The sequence below is a fragment of the Cetorhinus maximus genome, chromosome 15 (assembly GCF_964194155.1).
Source record: "Cetorhinus maximus chromosome 15, sCetMax3.hap1.1, whole genome shotgun sequence".
In the NCBI taxonomy this organism is placed as follows: Eukaryota; Metazoa; Chordata; class Chondrichthyes; order Lamniformes; family Cetorhinidae; genus Cetorhinus; species Cetorhinus maximus.
The window spans coordinates 60,371,539-60,392,622 of NC_135893.1; the positions used below are offsets into that span (position 1 = coordinate 60,371,539).

Genomic DNA, 21,084 nt, shown 5'->3' on the forward strand with positions numbered 1-21,084 from the left:
ACTCCAGACAAGGTCACACACGGGTCACATGTGCAGTTCAGAAGGTACAAACATGTGCAGGTAGGGTTTTCCTGAGCTCACAGGAAAATCCGGCCCTTACAATCAGTTTCAGGAAACAGAGATTAGGCCTTCTCTACCTGCACATTTCTCCAAGTCACAAAATCCCGGGTTCAACTCTCATTTGAGCACAAAAAAGAAAGGCTGACATTCCAGTGCCGTACCAAGGGATTGCTGCACTGTCAGAGGTGTCCTCTTTCAGTTGAGACATTGACCCAAGACTCCATCTGTCTACTCGGGTGGATGTAAAAGATCCCATGGCACTATTTTGAAGAACAGAGGTGTCCTGGACAATATTTATCCCCCAATCAACATCACAAAAACAGATAATCTAGCCATTGTTACATTGCTGTTTGTGGGAGTTTGATGTGCACGAATTAGTTGCTGCATTTCCTACATCACCACAGTGACTACACTCCAAGCGTATTTCATCAGCCTTAAAGCCGGTGAGACATCAAGTGGTCTTGAAAAGTGGTATATAAATGCATGTCTTTCTTTTAAGTCAGTCTCCTCCAAGAGGCCTACAGGTCCACGGAGGCACTGAACAGTAAAACTTCTATTTTGGTTTAAAAAAAGGCAGCAATTAAAAAGTATTCATGAGGCCAGTAACAGTCATTGAACCAGCTCGATGTACTGTACATGTTTATTGGTGACCTGAACTAAGGCCAGAGGACTGGCAGCAAATCAAAGGCCATACCCTGCCATCTGCTGTGTGAAACATGTATGGCAGAAAGCAACAGAATATGGAGATAGAAAGGTGAATAACCTTAATCTCTTAATGACACTAGCAAAATTCACAAATGTGTTTAACAACTGCTTGTTGACACCAAGAAATAAGAGTCTATCAGCAGTGATTGAGCAGCAAAGCAAAATTCTCTCCTTTATAAATCATGGCCTCAGCACAGATAATGTTCCCGGAATACCAGTGCCTTGGTTATCACAAACTGGTTGTCAATGAGCTCAGCACACTTAAAAAAGGATAAACATAGCAGTCACTGGCACGTACTATAGTACAATATAGGGGCAGCACTAAAGTCCTCATTATAGTCAGTACCAAAGGCTGGGAACAAATTTTAACCTATCCTCTCAGCAAGAGAAGGATGCATGGAGAAGGGAGATCTGAAAAAAAGTTACAGAAATTGCAACAAAGAGTAAACTAAAACAATCAAGATTCAAAAGCATCAGGAAGTAGGGACACCATGCTTGACATCACTTATTATGTACCCTTTGTATCCTCATTCTTTCTTGATAAAAATAAATTTGTAATTTGATGGAGGCATATTCCAGTAGCCAAACTTTTCCAGACTCAGTTTGTGCTTAAAATTAAAAGAAACAGTGGTTTAGTGCCTGTCCTTGGTCAGAAACTGCTGCACTAAAGGGATGTAATAAGAGTCAGATTTTAATATCTACAATGAGTTTCCACCACCTTTAATTTCTTACCTTCGCTCAGAACCAAACAAGCGTGCCAACTCCATTCTGCTAGGACTGCAGGTACGAAACCGCTGCTCCTGGTGCTCATCTACTCGGAAGGCCTGTTTGCTGCTGATCCTCTTGGCTTTGGGGATATCTGCCATTCTGACATAGTCCAGATTAATCCGTGTAGCTGGGGAATGACTTGGCCCTTCCCCAACCTTGCGGTTTGAACTTGCTATGCCCGTCTGCATGGTACCGCTGGTCTCTGAGTCCAAGGAGCTCTGGGAAGAGCTAATATAAGAACCACTGCTGTGAAGGTTACCTGTAGGAGGGAAAGGATCACTGTACAGGCTAGAGTGGCATGGTATTACCATGCTACTCTCAGAGGAACTGTACCTGCTGGTGGTGCTGCTTCCAGGAGAGGTGAGCTGCTTTGAGTCGGACTTCAGCTTCTCCAGGGAAAAATAGCCACTCTCCACACGCTTCTTCTGCCGGCTATCCACTTCATTACCATTAACCACACTCTGGGCTGCTGTTCAGGAGGAAGAGAGAACTTGGTTAGAATCAGAGTTTAAAGATACAGAAGACCTCCAACAAGGTGGACAGAGTGATAATATGCTTAGAATGCATTGCAGTAAAAATAAGCTGTAGAGCTTAACTCTCTCAGCATCATTGAAATCAAATGATAGCAAGGCATCTGCCCACACCCTGGGTCAAATCAAGCAAATATATTATTAGATCAATTTTTCTTGCACGCTGGATAGTTCGCATATTGGCAGAGGTTGCATGAATAACCTAATGCTCCTGTACAAAGAAGCTGTGATTACACAGCAATGAACAATGGGGATGTGAACAAGAATAAAGGGCAATAATACCTGGGTATTTTATTCAAGCCCAAAAGTAGATCTGTGCTGTAATCAGAGCAAAGCCCTGGAATTTCAATGATGTCACTATAGTAAGTGACTGGGTCAGTTTCGGCTGGATTAAAACAGAGGCGAATGGTTCCTTAAAAAGAAACTCAGTTTGAACAGGTACACCTGTCAACAGAAATTCTATTACTGCCCGCGGACAATCCAGATTGTTTATCTACAGCTTTTCATTTAATGAACTCCAGGGACTAACAATCAACTCTGTTTCTATATTTCACTCTTAGTATTGTTAATAATTAAATGCATTACAAATTAACCTGATTGTTTATTCCACTACCCTTTCTAATCACTTCTCAGTAGTTTAATTTTCTCAAACATTTTTAGAACTATTAGCAGAAGGATTTCTGGCAACTTCACTTACTTAAAGCCCAGGTTGTTTAACTGCAGCTGTGCAGTTTAAGCAAGTGCTCTGTGTCTATAGGCTGTACTATTCTGGCTGGTGAAATAACAGAAGCATCCTGATACATATTTAGCGGTTTTCTAACTTGTATTATCAACCTGTTCCTGACTATCAAAGATACAATATTAACAGGAAATTAGGCCCAATACAAAAATTCAAGGCCGCAGGCTAACTCCAGCCAATGGCCAGCGTGTTAGAAGAAAACAAAGCTTCAGATTTCATCAGAAAGCCAGTGGGGAATCTTCAGAACCAGTAATTGTATCAGGGGCTGTAATCATAGCTCCATGGAACCACAGTCCAGTGAAAAACTGCTGCTCCAGGAGTTGAAGGGAGAGTAAAAGACCCTCCAAAGGAAGTAAAAAAAACTGCTAAACTTATACTATATGATCACCTAAAGTAACATGCCTGAAATGTTAGTATTCCAAAATGCCATTGATGTTGCTCCCACCCCATATTTTCCCATTATTTCCACTAACCTTCTCTAGGCACTGCTGATGGTCCAGAAGATGTGACAATAGAAGACTGGTTCTGTGAAGGACTTTTCATCATGTTACTGATGACATGGAAGTTTTTATTTTTCAGCTGTTCTTGTTCTTGCCAGAGTGTTGACCTGGTGCTAGGGACCTTCTCAGCATTTGGCATGGTGCTGCTGGTAACTGCAACTTTAGCAGGTCCGGGCTCCTGTCACAAGTGAAATGAAAATGTCCATTTAATACTTCCAAAAATATCCACCAAATATTAAACTCACATTAATTTAGAAAATGCAAGCTCTTGGTATGTTGAATATATAAAATAATAATGGATGCCAGAGAATAATCTGAGGAATGCGGTATTAACAACCCCAAATTTACAAGAGCAAGATTTTAGCAGCTGAACCTTCTGATTAACTTGAAGCTTTGAAGTTGCTGATTAATTATTCGGTAAGTCTAAACCTAAATCTACTCGGAATCTACTATTGGCTTCATTAAATCCAAGATGATAGAATTCATAGAGTGACTTAGTCGCACCTCTAGCATAATATGTCTAATTAATCAGTTACCTCAACAAAAAAATATGTCGTACAAATAAAATAGAATGTGGTTTGTACCAACACCAACTGCAGCATGGTCTCAAGAGTGGAATTACTCATCTACCAAGTAGCTGCAACTCAGGACCCCATAACATTGAATCCAAAAGCCATACCCTGACCCCAACCCACCACACCTCATTGATCATAGTTGAAAGTTAATCGAACCATCTCCGGGTTTCTGTAAAATTGAAAAATTTGCCTATGATACCAAACTTTGGAGGTGTGGTAAACAATGAGGGTGAGACCGATTGATTGCAACAGAACACAGATAAGCAAACAAAATGCACAGACAAACAAACAGATGAAATTTAATACAGAGAAGTGTGAGGTGATATGCATGTTAGCAGAAGGGACAGGGGCAGGTAATATAGACTTAATGGCACAGTTCCAAAGAGTGTGTAAGGACAGAGGGCTTCATGTGCCAAGATTTTTGAAGGCGGCCAGATATTTTGAGAGAATAGTTTGCAAAGCAAATGGGATCATAAATAGAGATAATAAATATAAAAACAAGGAAGTTATACTGAACCTTTAGCATACGAACAGATGAGATAGGAGAAGGCAGCCATTCGCCCCCTTGAGCCTGCCCCGCCATTCAATAAGATCACAGCTGATCTGCTTGTGCTTCACGTTCCACATTCCCATCTACCCCTGATAACCTTCGATTCCCTTGCCTAACAAGAAGCTATCTATCTCTGCCTTAAAAATATTCAGTGACTCCACCTCCACAGCCTTCTGGATAGAAAGCTCCAAAATCACACAGCCCTCTGAGAAAATTTTTTTTCCTCATCTCTGTCCTATAAGAGCGACCCCTAATTTTAAAACACTGCCCCTTAGTTCTGGACTCACCCACAAGAGGAAACATCCTTTCCACATCCACCTTGTCATGACCTTTCAGGATCTTATAAACTTCAATCAAGGCAACAACAAAAATATTGCCCCAGCTCTGGTCACTCACACTTTGTAACATCATAAGAAATAGGAGTAGGCCATTCAGCCCATCAAACCTGCTCAGCCATTCAATAAGATCATGTCTGATCTGATAGTGGCCTTAATTCCACTTTTCTGTCTATGCCCCATAACTCTTGACTCCCTTGTAGATCAAAAATCTGTCAAACTAGCCTTAAATATATCCAATGACCCAGCCTCCACTGCTCTCTGTGAAAGAGAATTCCAAAAACTAATGACCCTTGGAGAAGAAATTCCTGCTCATCCCCGTCTTACATGGGAGACCCCCTGTTTTTAAACTGCACCCACTAGTTCTAGATTTCCCCATGAGGGTAAACATCTTGTCAACATCTACTCTGTCAAGTCCTCTTAGAATCTTACATGTTTCAATAAGATCACCTCTCATTCTTCGAAAGTCCAGTGAGCAAAAGCCCAACCTGCTCAACCTCTCCTCATAAGATAACCCTTCATCCCAGGAATCAGCCTAGTGAACCATCTCTGAACTGCTTTAATGCAAGTATATCCCTCCTTAAGTAAGGAGGTCAGAACTGCACAAAGTACTCCAGGTGCAATCTCACCCACACCCTGTACACTTGTGGCAAGACTTATCTTTTATACTCCACAGCCTTGGAATAAAAGCCAACATTCTATTTGCCTTCCTAATTACTTTCCGTATTTGCATGCTAACTTTTTGTGATTCATATACAAGGACACCTGAATCCCTCTGTATCGCAACATTCTGCAGTCTCTGTCCATTTAGATAATATTCTACTTTTCTATTCTTCCTGCCAAAGTGGACAACTTCACATTTTCCCACATTGTACTCCATCTGCCAGATTTTTGCCCATTCACTTAACCTATCTACATCCCTTTACAGACTTTTTGCATCCTTCTCGCAACTACCTTCCTATCTTTGTCTCAGCAAATTTGACTATAATAGTCAGTCCCTTCATCTAATTCATTAATATAGATTTTCAATAGTTGACACTCCAGCACTGATCCCTGCGGCACTCCATTAGCTAGTTCACCAACCTGAAAAATGATCCATTTATCCTGACTCTCTGCTTCAAGTTTGTTGGCCAATCCTCTATGCATACTAATATACCTCCCCCAACACCATGAGCTCTTATCCTGTGCAGTACCCACTTTTGTGCCACCTTAATGAACACCTTTTGTAAATCCAAATATACTGCATCTAATGGTACCCCTTTATCCAACCTGCTTGTCCCACCTTCAAAGTGCTCTATCCTGGCCAGAAGGCAGGAAGAAAAAAAATCTGTATATATCTATGTCCGCCTGGCTACTTTATAAAATAATTTTTTCTCTTTTCAAAATGGATAATTGCTGGACTGTTAGAATGACCGCAGCTGACCACATGATGGTAGTTCTGCAAGCTTCTGGGCAGTTTAAACATGAACAAAGGCTAACACATCAAACCCTCTGGAATGTAACACGACTTGCATCGTACAAACATTCTAGCCAAACTAACACAAAGGGTTCGTAGACGATACGTCTATACCAGCCAGCTCTGGGCAAAGGCAAAGTCGTTTGGGATTTGACGTTCTTCAACATTCTACCAATGGTTCTTCAGTTACCTGCTCAAAACACAATGGGTTTTAACAAGGGTGCCTTGTTAGCTTAATTGCTCGACCAGAAACCACCTGTCACATGACCAAGACTTGAGCTGTTTGAATTCCTTTAATTAGACAGCCTCAGAATCTTCAGTAGTGGTTTAACCTCAGAAGAGGAACCTGAACTCCAGGTGAGCAGCCTGCCTCTGACCTCCATCTCTCTCCAAGTCTGATTTCCAGAAAGAACCCTATATTTTGCCTACAGAGTGAACTAATATCCAGGATAAAAAAATACTTTGCTGCATCTTCAACAGACTTAACTTCAACTGAGTTCCTAGGACCAAGACCAGGAATTCTGCCAGGCAAAGTCACCTGAAAGAACCTTCATTGGATATTGATTTACTGGACACTGGACTCACGTGAAACCATAACTCTTATTTTTATCATGGTCTTGCCCTATACCTCTTTTTACCTTTATCCCTCTGTAAAGGAAACATCATTTTTCCCTAATATTATTGTGGGATACTGAAACAGGCTTGAGAGGGCCGTGTGTGACTAATTTAATTAAACTGAAGACAGTCAGACAGCAAGGTTTAAATCATCAAAGGGTTAGGTGTAAAAGCAGGCATTTTGAAATGGAAATGTACGAGTTAACATTTGCATTTGTAGATAAGTTGAGAGGTTTGAATTTCAAACAGACATGACCAGAAGTTATACAACTGACAAAAAATCGTAAATAAATAAGGCAAAGCTATTAAGTTTTTTTCCTGGAAATGCTGGCCATAATGACAACATGAAAGATTTTTATATTCTGGGAAAGGTAACTTCCAAAGAAAGTTTATAACAATGGATTTACAGATCAAAAGGGGAGAAATAAATTTAAGGCAGGATTGAAGGCTGTATGGTGAGTGGCCATATGAGATCTTGAAAGGTGGACTGTGTGAAGACAGTCCTGTGAAAAAGCAGCCTATAGCCACCCCAGAGAAGTGTTTGCTTGTTCCAGAAAGCAAGGTTTTGTTATAAGACTTGGATTTCCATTGTCGAGTGAGAGGGAGAGAGAGGCTATGAAATACCTCCCTTACAGCAACAGTGGGTCCCTTGTGGTAATATTACTGGATGTTTTATAGGTTAAGAATCCATTTGAACTGTTGCCTGAAGAAGGGTGTTTATTTTGGGAGTCTAGCTAAGGAGAAATCTTTTAGGAGATGTTGTAAGACTAAATTTAACTGTGTAACTGTAATCTTGTGTGTTTAAGTTTTCTTTCCTGAAAAAAGGTTAATAAATGTTTCAATTTAATATTTAAAATCTCCAAAAGTAAAAGTGGAATCTTTTCTTCTAACTTCAGTGCATCTACCTTCTTGTAATAAAAATATAAATTGCAAATTGTTACGATAGCTTGGCCAAGTTTCCCTTTGAGATTTGGTCAGCCTGGCAATTACCACCTTTTTAGACCAGCATTTATTGCCCACCCTTAATTGCCCTTGAGAAGGTGATGGTGAGCTGCCTTCTTGAACTGCTGCAATCTACACAATGTGGGTACACCCACAGTGCTGTTAGGGAGGGGGGTTCCAGGGTTTTGACCGAGTGACAGTGATGGAACAACAATATATTTCCAAGTCAGGATGGCGAGTGGCTTGGAGGGGAATTTCCAGGCGGTGGTGTTCCCATGCGTCTGCTGCCCTTTTCCTTCTAGATGGTAGTGGTCATAGGTTTGAAAGGTGCTGTCTAAGGAGCTTGGTGTGTTTCTGGAGTGCATCTTGTAGATGGTACACATTGTTGCCACTGTGCTCAGTGATAGAGGGAGTGAATGTTTGTGGATGGGATGCCAATCAAGTGGGCTGTATGTCCTGGATGGTGTCAAGCTTCCTAAGTGTTGTTGGAGCTGCACTCATCCAGGCAAGTAGACAGTATTCCATCACATTCCTGGCTTGTGCCTCGTAGATTGTGGACAGGCTTTGGGGAATCAGGAGGTGAGTTACTCACCTCAGGATTCCTAGCCTCTGACCTGTTGTCATAGCCACATATGGCTAGTCCAGTTCAGTTTCTGGTCAATGGTAATCCCCAGGACGTTGATAGTGGGAGGGTTCAGCGATGGTAATGTCATTGAATGTCAAGGGGCGATGGTTAGATTCTCTCTTGTTAGAGATGATCATTGCCTATTGTATCATAACACCTCTTTTATTGTATCAGTGCAAAAAGGGGTGGACTTTGTGAAACCTTCTTCCCGCTTTTTGTGCGCGTGTAAAATAAACATTTTACCTTATCTCGAGTTTGCTGTGAGGTTATTAATAGAGGATTGCATAACTCCAAAACTGAAGGGTTGGGAAAATACACAGCTACTAATAAAGTGGGAAATCAAAAACCAAAAACATCTTTCTTTTTATGGATGGGTTGTGAGTGTAGAAATCAGGGCTTATCAATCTAGAATCTATCTAACTCGGCCTAAAAAACAATGGGCAAGAGATACAGGGAGGCTGTGAGGAAAGAAGTTTTTATGCAGCAAATGAGTGACCTAGAACTTGCTGCCTATGAGGCTGGTGGATGTGGAGATGATCGATTATTTCAAAAGAAAATTGGTTAGGCACTTGAGAAAATAAACTTGGAGGGCTATGGGGAGGGAGTGGGGAAATGGAACTGACTGGATTGCTTTACAAAGAGTCAGCATGGACTCAATGGACCAAATGGCCTCCATCTGCACTGTAATGACACTTTGAGCAGAATTTCACCAGTCCCCAGGTGGCAGGCTGAGGTGTGGGGTGGGGTGCTGTTAAACAGCAGGGAGCCGTGGCAGGATAGCTCCCTGTCGCAGTCCTCCATCAGGAATGTTTCCCTATTAAGGACCTTAGCAACTTGAAACCGGGCATCCATGAGGCACTGTGGGCCACCAGCAGCTGCAGAATTGTATACAACCACAATCTGTAACCTCATGGCCCGGCATGTCCCCCGCTCTACCATTACCATCAAACTGGGGGATCAACCCTGGTCCAATGAGGAGTGAAGGGGAGCATGCCAGGAGCAGCACCAGGCATACCTAAAAATGAGGCACCAACTTGGTGAAGCTACAGCACGGGACTACTTGCATGCCAAAGAGCAAAAGCAGCATACGATATACAGAGTGAAGCGATCCCACAACCAATGAATCAGATCTAAGCTCTGCAGTCCTGCCACATCCAGTTGTGAATGGTGGTGGTCAATTAAACAACTAACTGGAGGAGGCGGCTCCACAAATAGCCCCATCCTCAATGATGGGGGAGCCCAACACATCAGTGCAAAAAACAAAGCTGAAGCATTTGCAACAACCTTCAGCCAGAAGTGCCGAGTGGATGATCCAACTCGGCTTCCTCCGGAGGTCTCCAGCTTCACAGATGCCAATTTTCAGCCAATTCAATTAACTTCGCGTGATATTAAGAAACAGCTGAAGGCACTGGATACTGCAAAGGCTATGGGCCCTGACAACACACTAGCAATAGTACTGAAGACTTGTGGTCCAGAGCTAGCTGTGTCCTTAGCCAAGCTGTTCCAGTACAGATACAACACTGGCATCTACCTGGCAATGTGGAAAATTGTCCAGGTATGTCCTGTCCACAGAAAGTCGTGCAAATCTAATCCAGTCAATTACCACCCCATCAGTCTACCTTAATCATCAGCAAAGTGATGGAAGGGATCATCAACAGTGCTATCACACAGCATTTACTCAAACAACTTGCTCAATGATGCTCAGTTTGGGATCCGCCAGGACCATTCAGCTCCTGACCTCATTACAGCCTAGTTCAAACATGGACAAGAGAGCTGAACTCCAGAGGTGAAGTGAGAGTGAGTGCCATTTGATCAAGTGTGGCATCAAGAAGCCCTAGCAAAACTGGACTCAATGAGAATCAGGGGGAAAACTCTCCACTGGTTGGAGTTAAACCTAGCACAAAGGAGAATTATTGTGGTCGTTGGAGGTCAATCATCTCTGTCCCAGGGCATCACTGCAGGAGTTCCTCAGGGTAGTGTGCTAGGCTCAATCTTTGCTGCTTCATCAATGAACTTCCCTCCGTTATAAGGTCAGAAGTTGGGTTGGTCTCTGATGATTGCGCAATGTTCAGCACCATTCGTGACTCATCAGGTACTGAAGAAGTCCGTGCCCATATGCAACAAGACCTGGACAACATTCAGGCTTGGGCTTATAAGTGGCAAGTAACATTTGCACCACACAAGTGTCAGGCAATGACCACCTCCAACAAGAGAGAATCCAACCATCTTCTCTTGACATTCAATGGCATTACCATCACTGAATCCCCCACTATCAACATCCAGGTGGTTACCATTGACCAGAAACTGAACTGGGTCAGCCAAATCAATACTGAGGTCAGAGGCTGAGAAATCTGCAGCAAGTAAGTCACCTCCTGACTTCCCAAAGACTGTCCAGCATCTACAATGCACAAGTCAGGAGTGTGATGAAATATTCTCCACTTGCCTGGACGAGTGCAGCTCCATCAACAATCAAGAAGCTTGACACCATCCAGGACAAAGTATCCCGCTTGATTGGCACCCCATCCACAAACATTCACTTCCTCCACCACCGATGCACAGTGGCAGCAGATACACTGCAGGAACTCACCAAGGCTCCTTCGACAGCGCCTTCAAAGCCCTCGACCTCTACCGCCTAGAAGGACAAGGGCAGCAGATGCATGGTGATCATCACCTGGAAGTTCCCCTCCAAGCCTGACATGGAAATAAATTGTCATTCCTTCGGTGTCGCTGGGTCAAAATCCTGGAACTCCCTCCCTGACAGCACTGTGGGTGTACCTACACCGCATGGACTGCAGCAGTTCAAGGCAGCGGCTCACCACCACCTTCTCAAGGGCAATTAGGGATGGGCAAGATAAATGCTGGCCGAGGCGGCAACGCCCACATCCCATGAATGAATAAAGAAAGGGCCATTTTATGAGGCCGCCGGCATTTTGCTGACAGCAGGGCAGCCCCTGCCGCTCTCGGAGGCGACCGGTGTCACGGAGATGGCAGCATGAGCGTTCATCTAGGCCAGAGGTTCCGTGGTCGCGGGCAGGAAAGGCAGCCTCCGCGGCCCCAATGATCCCCATGGGGGGATTTCCCCTTCGACCCCTGGCCCCCTGAATTTTTTATTTTTTAATTTACTTACTTGGAGTCGCCCATGGGTCTTTTGCCGACCTCAGCAGCACCCACCTCTCCCACTGGTGCTGCTGAGGCTCCAGAGCTGCCAGTCCTCTACTTGGGCTGGCATCATCAGGAGATGGTCCGCTGTCCTTAATCGGATGGCAGGCCCGCTCGTGGCTGAATAGGAGACCGCCTGCAGTAAAATCACCAAGCTGATCTCATAGCCAGCAACTGCAGGCTCAGGATGTACTTTTTGCGCTGTGTCGGAGGGACCCCAAGCCTGTGGTAAAATTCAGTCCATGGGCAGAATTTTACAGTCCCTTACCAGTGGGTTTACAATTATTCAATCATTAGCCACTTAAGGCTGCTTCCTGCCCAGCCTCAGTTTTGAGCCTGGTGGGAGGAATTCAGAGGCGGGGGTAAACCCAGTAGCTCACCTACTGGGGGTGCCTCCCTCAAGAGCCCTTTCCACAGATGACACCACCACAACCCCCACCGCCGAGCATTAACTGACTGTGGACTGCTGTGATGGGATGCATTCCCTGTCAATTCTTCAAGTGGGGGAGTGAGAAACCCTGCCATCTGAAAAATCCTACCCTATGATTTGTCCAACTGCCTTGGCCAACATTCTTCCCTCAACCAAAAATCGATGAACTGATTATTCAACTCATTGCTGTTTATGCAATTTTGTTGAATCCAAACATTTGCCTACCATGACTACAATTTCAGCGGTAATTCATAGGACATCATGTACATTAAGACATTTCAAGACATGACTACACATTGGTTAAATGTTTACCGACAACATCTTGCCTCACTGACAAAGTGCTGCTGATGGGAATACAAGATCACTGACAATTTACACGAGCTACTCGGAATCCATCAAGATTTTAATTTTAAACAGCAGTGTCTCTCCTGTGGACTAGTCAGCAGTAATAAGTTTAAAATATTCTGCAATGATCCTGGATAAAGAATCATTTACAGAAAAATCTTTTGTTCATTTTACACCAAAATATGTTCTGAAACCAAATAAATATATTAACTGACAAACCAAGGCTGCTGTTTCCAGGTAACAATCATAGGGATCTATTCTGGGAAAGGCAGAAGCCTCTTTTACTGCCTTTATTTTCTAAAAATACCAAGAGCTGATGGGGTCACTCCTGCTATTGTTTAAGCACACACTGTGTGGCTGTCACTTCTGTATTTCAGGAAAAGCACATTAGAACAAGTTTCCTGGCATATAATTCTCTGAACAATTGCAACAACCAGAAAAATGATTCTTATTAAAGTCTTGGACCTAGAAATTCATTCGTGCCTGAAAAACGGATGTGGCACCAAACAGGTACCAAAGATTCTAACAAAGTGGTCAGGAAGCATCTGCTCATTACAAGCTGTAAGTACCTCACCTGCCAGACTTGCACAGTCAAAACCTAAAGGGAAAGCCAAATTGGACAGCCACTGAAATCTGAGACTGAGGATTGTGATGCACAATTATCTCACACCTATTCATAGTGAAGCAGGAAGCATACCAACTTCATGTTGCTTGCTAATCATAATGTTTGTGCCATGCAACCCAGTACTGAACACAATATTGAGTGGCTACATGTCTTAGCAGGGGGCCCAAATTCATGTGAGACTACCATCACTTGCACTACTTAAAGACAGGCTACACCTCTTAAAGGGGAGGTGCATTCTGGTTACATCAGATGCTGAGACTGGTTAAAGAAGAGTTGAAGACCGGACGAAACACACAAAAAATGGTCCTTGGATGTCATGTTAGAGGCCTAGGTGCAGGGTGCACAGGAGGAAAGGGGTCCTCCAGGCAGATACAGAGAAAGCAGCAGGAATAAGTAGTCATTGCAAGTAATGCCTGAATTCTAGCCCTGAGGACCTGGATAGAGTGCTGAAAGAAATTTAAAGATCTCACAGAGGTGGTCAAGGTCAATGAATGTCATACCCTCCCAGCTTCACCATCAGTCTCACACTGCTCTATTCACCACAACCCCTTCACTTGCCTACCATCAACCACAGCTCAAACCTCACATTCATAACCTCGCCCTCACATTTAACACTGCTGCAAACCAGACTCTGACATCTCACTGCCTGCACACACACTGCCAGCTATTCAACAGTGGCAAGCATATTGTTTTGCACGACACTCACTCACTTATTTCCCTTTCTCTTGCAGGACAAGTAGGCCTGTAATTGGAGGCAGTAGCAGTGAATTGGCAGAGAGGCAGGCATGGCTGCATATTTTCATCTCCATTGAGGAAGCGGTGCTGACCATCATTGGAGCAGCTGCCATTGAGATAGTGGCCAGTGATGGGGCTGAAACTGTCTAGGTTGTAGGTTACCATCGAATACACCTTCGGACCTCACCGGAGACACCAGCAACGGCGCAGAGAATAAAAAAGAGCAGGGGAATAAGTCAGATACATGATCGGAGGAAGCAGCAGGGAACAAAAAAGAAAGAGCGGGGGAACAGCATGGACCTGCGCCCTAATGAATCCATGACTTGTCAAATCCCATTGCACCCTTATGCTGCAACATGTTATGATTTATAATCTGTAGACGGTGTAATGATGCACCTCCTGTTTTCTTCCCCTTTCCTCACCCCAATCTTGCCCTTGTACCTTTACGTTTTCAAATACTCAAGAACTGCTGCCTGACCAAGCAGTGGTGCAGGAGGCTGAATGCCCAGATGAAGAATCAAGAGGAAGAAACACCCTCAACTTAATGTGACACTCACAATCACCAGTTCAGATACTGGCACTGCATAAACTTTAAAGAGTAGCAGAGAGGTGAGATTTGCACATATAGTGAGTCACCAGGCACAAATGGGCTGCAGCCAGGTTGGGGGTGGGGCACCAAGGTAGCACAGGTGTCAGCATTCCAAAGGGTGATGTCATGCACGAGTTCTGCTGCAGAGGATTCTGATGAGGACTTTGACGCATGACATACGGAAAAAGACTGACAGGAATGTACACAGTAATGCTTGATGCATTGACAGCCTTCCAGAAAGCCTGCTATCCCTGTCATGGAGGAGTCTGGCTCCAAATGCGCACAGGTCTTAGTGACTATATCATTTTATGATGAAACCAGTAGCCACAGCACCAAAGCGTCTGCAGCTATGGAATCAAAAATTGCAGCTAAGGTGTCCTGAGCCAGGACCTGTCAAGGGGAGATAGTTAGATTCTCTCACGCGGAGATGGTCAATGTTTGGCAGTTGTGTGACTCAAATGTTCTTTGCCACTTATCAGTCCAAGGAATGTTGTCCAGGTCTTACTGCATTCAAGTATGGACTGCTTCAGTATTTGAGGAGTTGCGGATGGTACTGAGCACTGTGCAGTCATCAGCAAACATTTCCACTTCGGACCTTATGTTGGAGGGAAGATTGTTCAGCCTAGGACACTACCCTGTGTGCAGTGATGCTCTGGGGCTAAGGGGCCTCCAAGAACTACAACAACCTATTTTTTTTTTGCTAGGTATGATTCCAATCACTGGAGAGCGTCCCCCAGAAACTGACATTGCTAGAGCTCCTTCGTGCTACACTCGGTCAAATGCTTCCTTCATGGTTAAGGGCTGTCACTCTAGCCTCACCTCTTGAATTCAGCTTTTTTATCCTTGCTTGGACGAAAGCTGTAATGAGGTCTGCAGACGAGTGGACCGGATGGAACTCAAACTGAGCATCAGTGAGCAGGTTGTTGTTAAGTATGATAGCAAACATCTTCTATCATTGCTAATGATTGAGAGTAGATGATAGGATGGTAATTGGCCAGGTTGGATTTGTCCTACTTTTTGTGGACAGGACATACCTGGGCAATTTTCCACATGTCATGTAGGTGCCAGTGTTGTTGCTGTATTGGAACAGCTTGGCTGGGGGCAGGATTAGTTCTAGAGCACAAGTCTTCAGTACTACAGCCAGGATGTTGTCAGCATCCATAGCCATGGTTATATCTGGTGCCATGTGGAATGTATTGAATTGTCTGGCATCTATGACAGTGGGAACCTCAGGAAGAGGCCAAAATGGGTCATCCACTCAGCATTTCTGGCTGAAGATGGTTGCAAATTCTTCATCTTTATCTTTTGCACTGATGTGCTGGCTCCCCCTTCATTTAGGGTGGGAATGTTTGTGGATCTTCCTCTTCCACCATCATTTACGACTAGATGTGGCAGGACTGCACAGGTTAGATCTGATCCGTTGATTCTGGGATCGCTTAGCTCTGTCTATCTGCTGTTTAGCATACATATAGTCCTTTGTTGTAGCTTCACCAGGTTGACACCTCATTTTTAAGTACGCCTAGTGTTGCCTCTGGCATGCTTTCCTACATTCATTGAAACAGGATTTGTCCCCGAGCTTGATAACAATGGTAGAGTGTGGGACATGCTGAGCCATCAGTTTACAGATTGTGGTTAAATATAATTCTGCTCCTGCTAACAGCTACATGCCTATTCTGAATCAATCCCATTTAGCACAGTGGTAGGGCCACACAACATGATGGAGGGTATCTTCAATGTGAAGATGTTACTTGGTCTCCACAAGGGCTTTGCACTGGTCACTCCCACCAATGCCATCATGGACAGATGCAACAGCAACAGGTAGAGTGGCATGGAGAGGTCAAGTAGATTTTTCCCTTGTGTTGGTTCTCTCACTACCTGCTGCAGGTCCAGTCTGGCAGACATGCTCTTCAGGATTCAGCCAGCTCAGTAGGTAGTGGTGCCTCAGAGACACACTTGGTGATGGATTGAAATCCCCCACCCACATTACATTCCATGCTCTTGTTAACCTCAATAATTCTTCCAACTGGTGTTCAACATGGAGGAGCGCCGATTCATCAGCTCAAGGAGGGCGGTAGGTGGTAATCAGCAGGAGGTTTCCTTGCCCATGTCCGGCCTGATGCCATGAAACTTCATGGGGTTTTGGAGTCAATGTTGAGGACTCCTAGGCTACTCCCTACTGACCGTACACCATTGTGCTGCCACCTCTGGTGAGTATGTTCTGCCAGTAAGATAGGACATACCCAGGGATGGTGATGGAGGAGTCTGTGACATTGACTGCAAGGTATGATTTGGTGAATATGACAATTGTCAGGCTGTTGCTTAACTAATCTTTCCCAATTTTAGCATAAGTCAGTGCCCAGAAGTTAACGAGGAGGACTTCTCAGGATCAATGAGGCAGGACATGTCTTTGTCATTTCTGATGCCTAGGTTGATGCCGAGTGGTCCATTTATTTTTATCCTTATTCAACTTTTCTGTAGTGATTTGATACAACTGAGTGGCCTGCTCGGCCATTCAGAAGGCGACTAAGAGTCAACCACATTGATGTGGGTCTGGAGTTAAATGTAGCCAGACCAGGTAAGGGCAGCATATTTGCCCCCCTGCAGAACATTAGTGAATCAGATGGGTTCTTATAACAATCAGTAGTTTCATCATTATTATTAATAATTAGACTAGAATTTTATTCAAGACTTATTCATTTTTGAAATTAAATCCTCCCAGCTGCCATAGTGGGATTTGATGCCATGCCTCTGGATCATTAGTCAGGGTTTCTGGATTACTAGTCCAGTAACATTGTCATAGTGGTACCATTCGCTACCTCTGCTGGCAAGCTGTCTGGGATTCCCACAGGTGTCCATAGCTCACATGAGGCATAGTCTTTCAAGCTTAAAATCCTGGAGCCCATTTTAAATTGGAAAGGCTTTTTCATCCTGTGACTTGTTGCTGCAATGCACTACCAAATATGGTACTGTGCCAAGCAGACGAGAAAGTCATAACCACCCTTCATCTGAGCTGAGTTAGCTGATCATAGCTGGGGAAGATGTGCTTGTGCGAGGGACAGGAACATGAGTTTTCTGCTCTGGATCACTGTCCAGTAGTTCCTGGATAAAGATATAACTGGGGTTGGTTATACAGGATTTTGCCTGGCTTCCCAATGTAAAATAATGAATATCAGCTTTTTAACGATAGCTATTGTGTGCTTCTATTTTTTCCCTTTTCCCAATTCCTTTATACAATTTCAGCTGTGCCATTCAACACTATTTACAACAGAATGACTGTTATTATGCCTAAAATGTTCTGAACTCCTCCTCTTCCCAGTCCACCCCCTTTTAATGTCCCGTCCCCCCCCCTCCCCCCCAGGCGCTGACTCTTGCTAGGGCACTTTTCCAGATGTGATGGCTACCCCCCCACCCCTGCCCTCTGGTACTTCACTCAAGTGACAATTCTTCATGTATGAGCCTAGATGACAATCTTTGGCAGGATATCGTACTTTGGAGCACCGTTTGTCCCATCATTATTCTTAATTTCCTTCCTGTTTGAAAATGTAACAAGCCACAATGTGCCAGATCAGATTATTATTTCTGGACTGTATGAACTGCATTTGATCTACAGTCCTCAGCATCACTGGCAAAGCAGATCTGCAATATTCAGCCCTGGCAACACAAAGGGATTCATATTATCAACCCTGGCAACAGAAAGACCAACACGAGACACATGACACATGAGCATTAATGTGAACCAACAAAGCAGAGAAATGGCGATAATGGGGAGGCGATGGCATAGTGGTATTGTCGCTGGACTAGTAATCCAGAGACCCAGGGTAATGCTCTGGGGACTTGTGTTCGAATCCTACCATAGCAGATGATGGAATTTGAATTCAATAAAAATCTGGAATTAAAAGCCTAATGATGACCATAAAACCATGGTCGATTGTTGTAAAAACCCATCTGGTTCACTAATGTTCTTTAGGGAGGGAAATCTGCTGTCCTTACCTGGTCTGGCCTACATATGACTCCAGACCCACAGCAATGTGGTTGACTCTTAAATGCCTTCTGAGTAGGGATGGGCAATAAATGCTGGCCTAGCCAAAGATGCCCACATCCAATGAATAAATTTTTAAAAATTATTGACACTCACAACACTGACACGTCGACACTAACCAGTACAGGGAACAAAGACTAGCATTGGCAATATCTACAACAACAACTCACATAGGCACAACTAGCACTGTCAGAGAAGAGATATTCAATTTATGCAATTGAATCTCTCAAGTCAAATTTTTTTCTGAGTGGCCTTTGAGATGCACAGCAGTTGATCAAGAGATGCATCTGATATAAATACAAATTAGAGATATCAAGCCAAAGAGAAACATAAGCTGTTACTGGGAGAAAGTGGATAGGCTAGGTCATCTGTTTTAAAAGAAAGAACTTGCAGTTACATAGCATCTTGCCTAAAGAGTTTTACAGCCAATCAAGTACTTTTGAAGTGTAGTCACTTTTGTAATGCAGGAAATACAGCAGCCAATTTACAGACAGGCAGGCTTCACAAACAACAATACAGATTGGCCAAGGCACCAGAGAGAACTCCATAGTGCCTTGGGGTCTTTTATATCCACCCAAGAGGGCAGACAGGATGGTTTAACATCTCATCTGAAAGATGGTACCTCCAATCGTGCAGCACTCCCTCAGTATTGGAGTTCAGCTTAGATTTTTGTGCTCAAATCTCTGAAGTGAGACTTGAATCCACAACCCCATGGCAAAAGTGATACAAAAATAGTCCCCCCCACCATCCCACATCCCCCAGTATTTTCCTTTCTCTTGTATTGAGTGGCCCAGTGCAGCAATGTTAACTGCAAGTGTCAGAGCCAAATCCAGTGCATGGGTCTCCAAGGAGTCTTTGCCTCAAGGAAATTCAATCTGTTCAGCCTCTCAGGTGGCAGCTTTCTCAATAAGGGTCAAGCAGGTTGAAATTATCTTCAGGAACTTGATGTTCATTTATTTTTTTTAAAAAGTGTTTGTTGATAGAAATAATAGCAGTGAAATGCACCACTAAGCCTGGTCTGCCTCATTCAAGGTACTCACCTACTCCCCAGAAACTGTACTGGAGAACAGGATACATGAGCTACTTAACAGGAAACAAATGCCATTTGCATAAAAGAGAGCTGAACATTAATAGTATCACTAACAACAGAAAGAAGTGCAGAAGGAGTAAACAAATAGCATCCAAAAGTTCCCACTGAAAATTAGATGCGAAGCTCTCCCGATAGCCTAGAAAATGAGTGCATCGCTCAGTGAGGTATTTAAGCACGTGTTCAAACGGTCCTAGGTTGGATTACTGGCCTGCAATCCGTTAAATGATCTCAGCATGGATTGTGGTAGGAATGCCATAAATTGACTTCAGTGCCCCTGGATTAGGGAGGATAAAAATTAGCTATAGCTCAAACTCCTGGTTGCTACCTGGTAACTACTGTTGGAAAGTGCATGTTAAATAGCACTTTGCCACTCAGTGTCTCATCTCACGTGTTAAAGAATAGTAACTTGAATGAAGGCTGTTTGTGTCAGGATCGCACCACAGAAAAGAGCCAGTGCCCTCAAAAGATATGGGGAGAAAATGGGAAATGGAAATATGAAAATCATGATTTCCTGCTGACATGCTTTCTCCATGTGGCCTGCAGATCACGGTGCTCTTATCCCTGATGGGAAATTTTTCCAGTATCTTTGCCAACATTTATCCCTCAACCAACACCAGTCAAACAGCTCAATTGGTCATTTATCTTGTGGCTGTTTGTGGGACTTTGCTAAGCGCAAATTGGTTTGCCACATTTCCCCACAATGCAGTGGCCACATTTCAGCATAAAGAGTTGGCTGTGAAGCTCTCTGGAATGTTCTGAGGTTATGTTCTATATAAATAAATGTTCTTTCTCTCTTGCAGCAATTCAGCCACACAAACTTCATTTTTATTGAAAGTGAATCTTTTGTGTAATTGGAGAACACTTTAAAACTTAATTACCTGGTGATAGGCACCGCAGGCAATAGGGTTAAATTCAACACAATGCAATGTATATATCAAATTAATTTTATCTTTTTAATTTAGACATTACCTGTGGTGTGGGAGGTTCCACTTTCCGTTTCTTTTTTTGATTCTGTTTGTTGGTGCGAGGATACACGACCAGCATTTCAAACCAGCTGAAAAGGAGAGATACAAAGACATCAGAACTCCAAGTGACAATAACACTGTTCACCAATTCTGGGAGTTTTATTCATAACAGACAGCAGCTTTTACAAGAGAAAAATACAGATGATGTCAGAAATCTGAAATAAAAACAGAAAATGCTTAAAACATTCCGTCAGCGTCCGTGGACAGAGAAGCGCAGTTAACATTTCAGATCAATGACACTGTCACAATTGAATGCTGGTGGACCATTAAACAACTAACCGGAGGAGGAGGAGGTTCAACAAATATCCCCACCCTCAGTGATAGGGGAGCCCAGCACACCAGTGCAAAAGACAAGACTGGAGCATTTGCAACAATTATCAGCCAAAGGTGCCGGGTGGATGATCCATCTTGGCCTCCTCCAGAGGTCCCCAGCATCACAGATTCCAGTCTTCAGCCAATTCGATTCACTCCATGTGATATCAAGAAACGGCTGAAGGCATTGGATACTGCAAAGACAATGGGCCCTGACAACATTCCAGCAATAATACTGAAGACTTGTGCTCCAGAACTAGCCGCATTCCCTAGCAGTGCTGTTCTAGTACAGCTACAATACTGGCATTGACCTGGCAATATGTAAAATTGCCCAG

General features: G+C 43.7%; 1 protein-coding gene and 1 long non-coding RNA gene across 5 annotated transcripts in view; both read right to left on the reverse strand.

Moving 5' to 3' along the window:
* LOC144690734 (uncharacterized) overlaps window positions 1–21,084 on the reverse strand; it is a 371,804-nt gene that overhangs the window by 158,905 nt on the left and 191,815 nt on the right. The gene's annotated exons all lie outside the window — the stretch shown is intronic.
* Window positions 1–21,084, reverse strand: part of LOC144690726 (myosin phosphatase Rho-interacting protein-like) — a 228,548-nt gene that overhangs the window by 72,767 nt on the left and 134,697 nt on the right. Inside the window, exons 5-8 of one of the 4 annotated variants that reach the window (XM_078558504.1) lie at window positions 20,382–20,466; window positions 3,276–3,480; window positions 1,867–2,002; window positions 1,498–1,761 (exon numbers count right to left, since the gene is read on the reverse strand). In XM_078558504.1, coding sequence (XP_078414630.1) covers window positions 1,498–1,761; window positions 1,867–2,002; window positions 3,276–3,480; window positions 20,382–20,466 — 690 coding nt within the window. Of the gene's footprint in view, window positions 1–1,497; window positions 2,003–3,275; window positions 3,481–20,381; window positions 20,467–21,084 lie in introns of all 4 variants that reach the window. The other 3 variants (XM_078558503.1, XM_078558505.1, XM_078558502.1) reach the window with 3 other exon arrangements.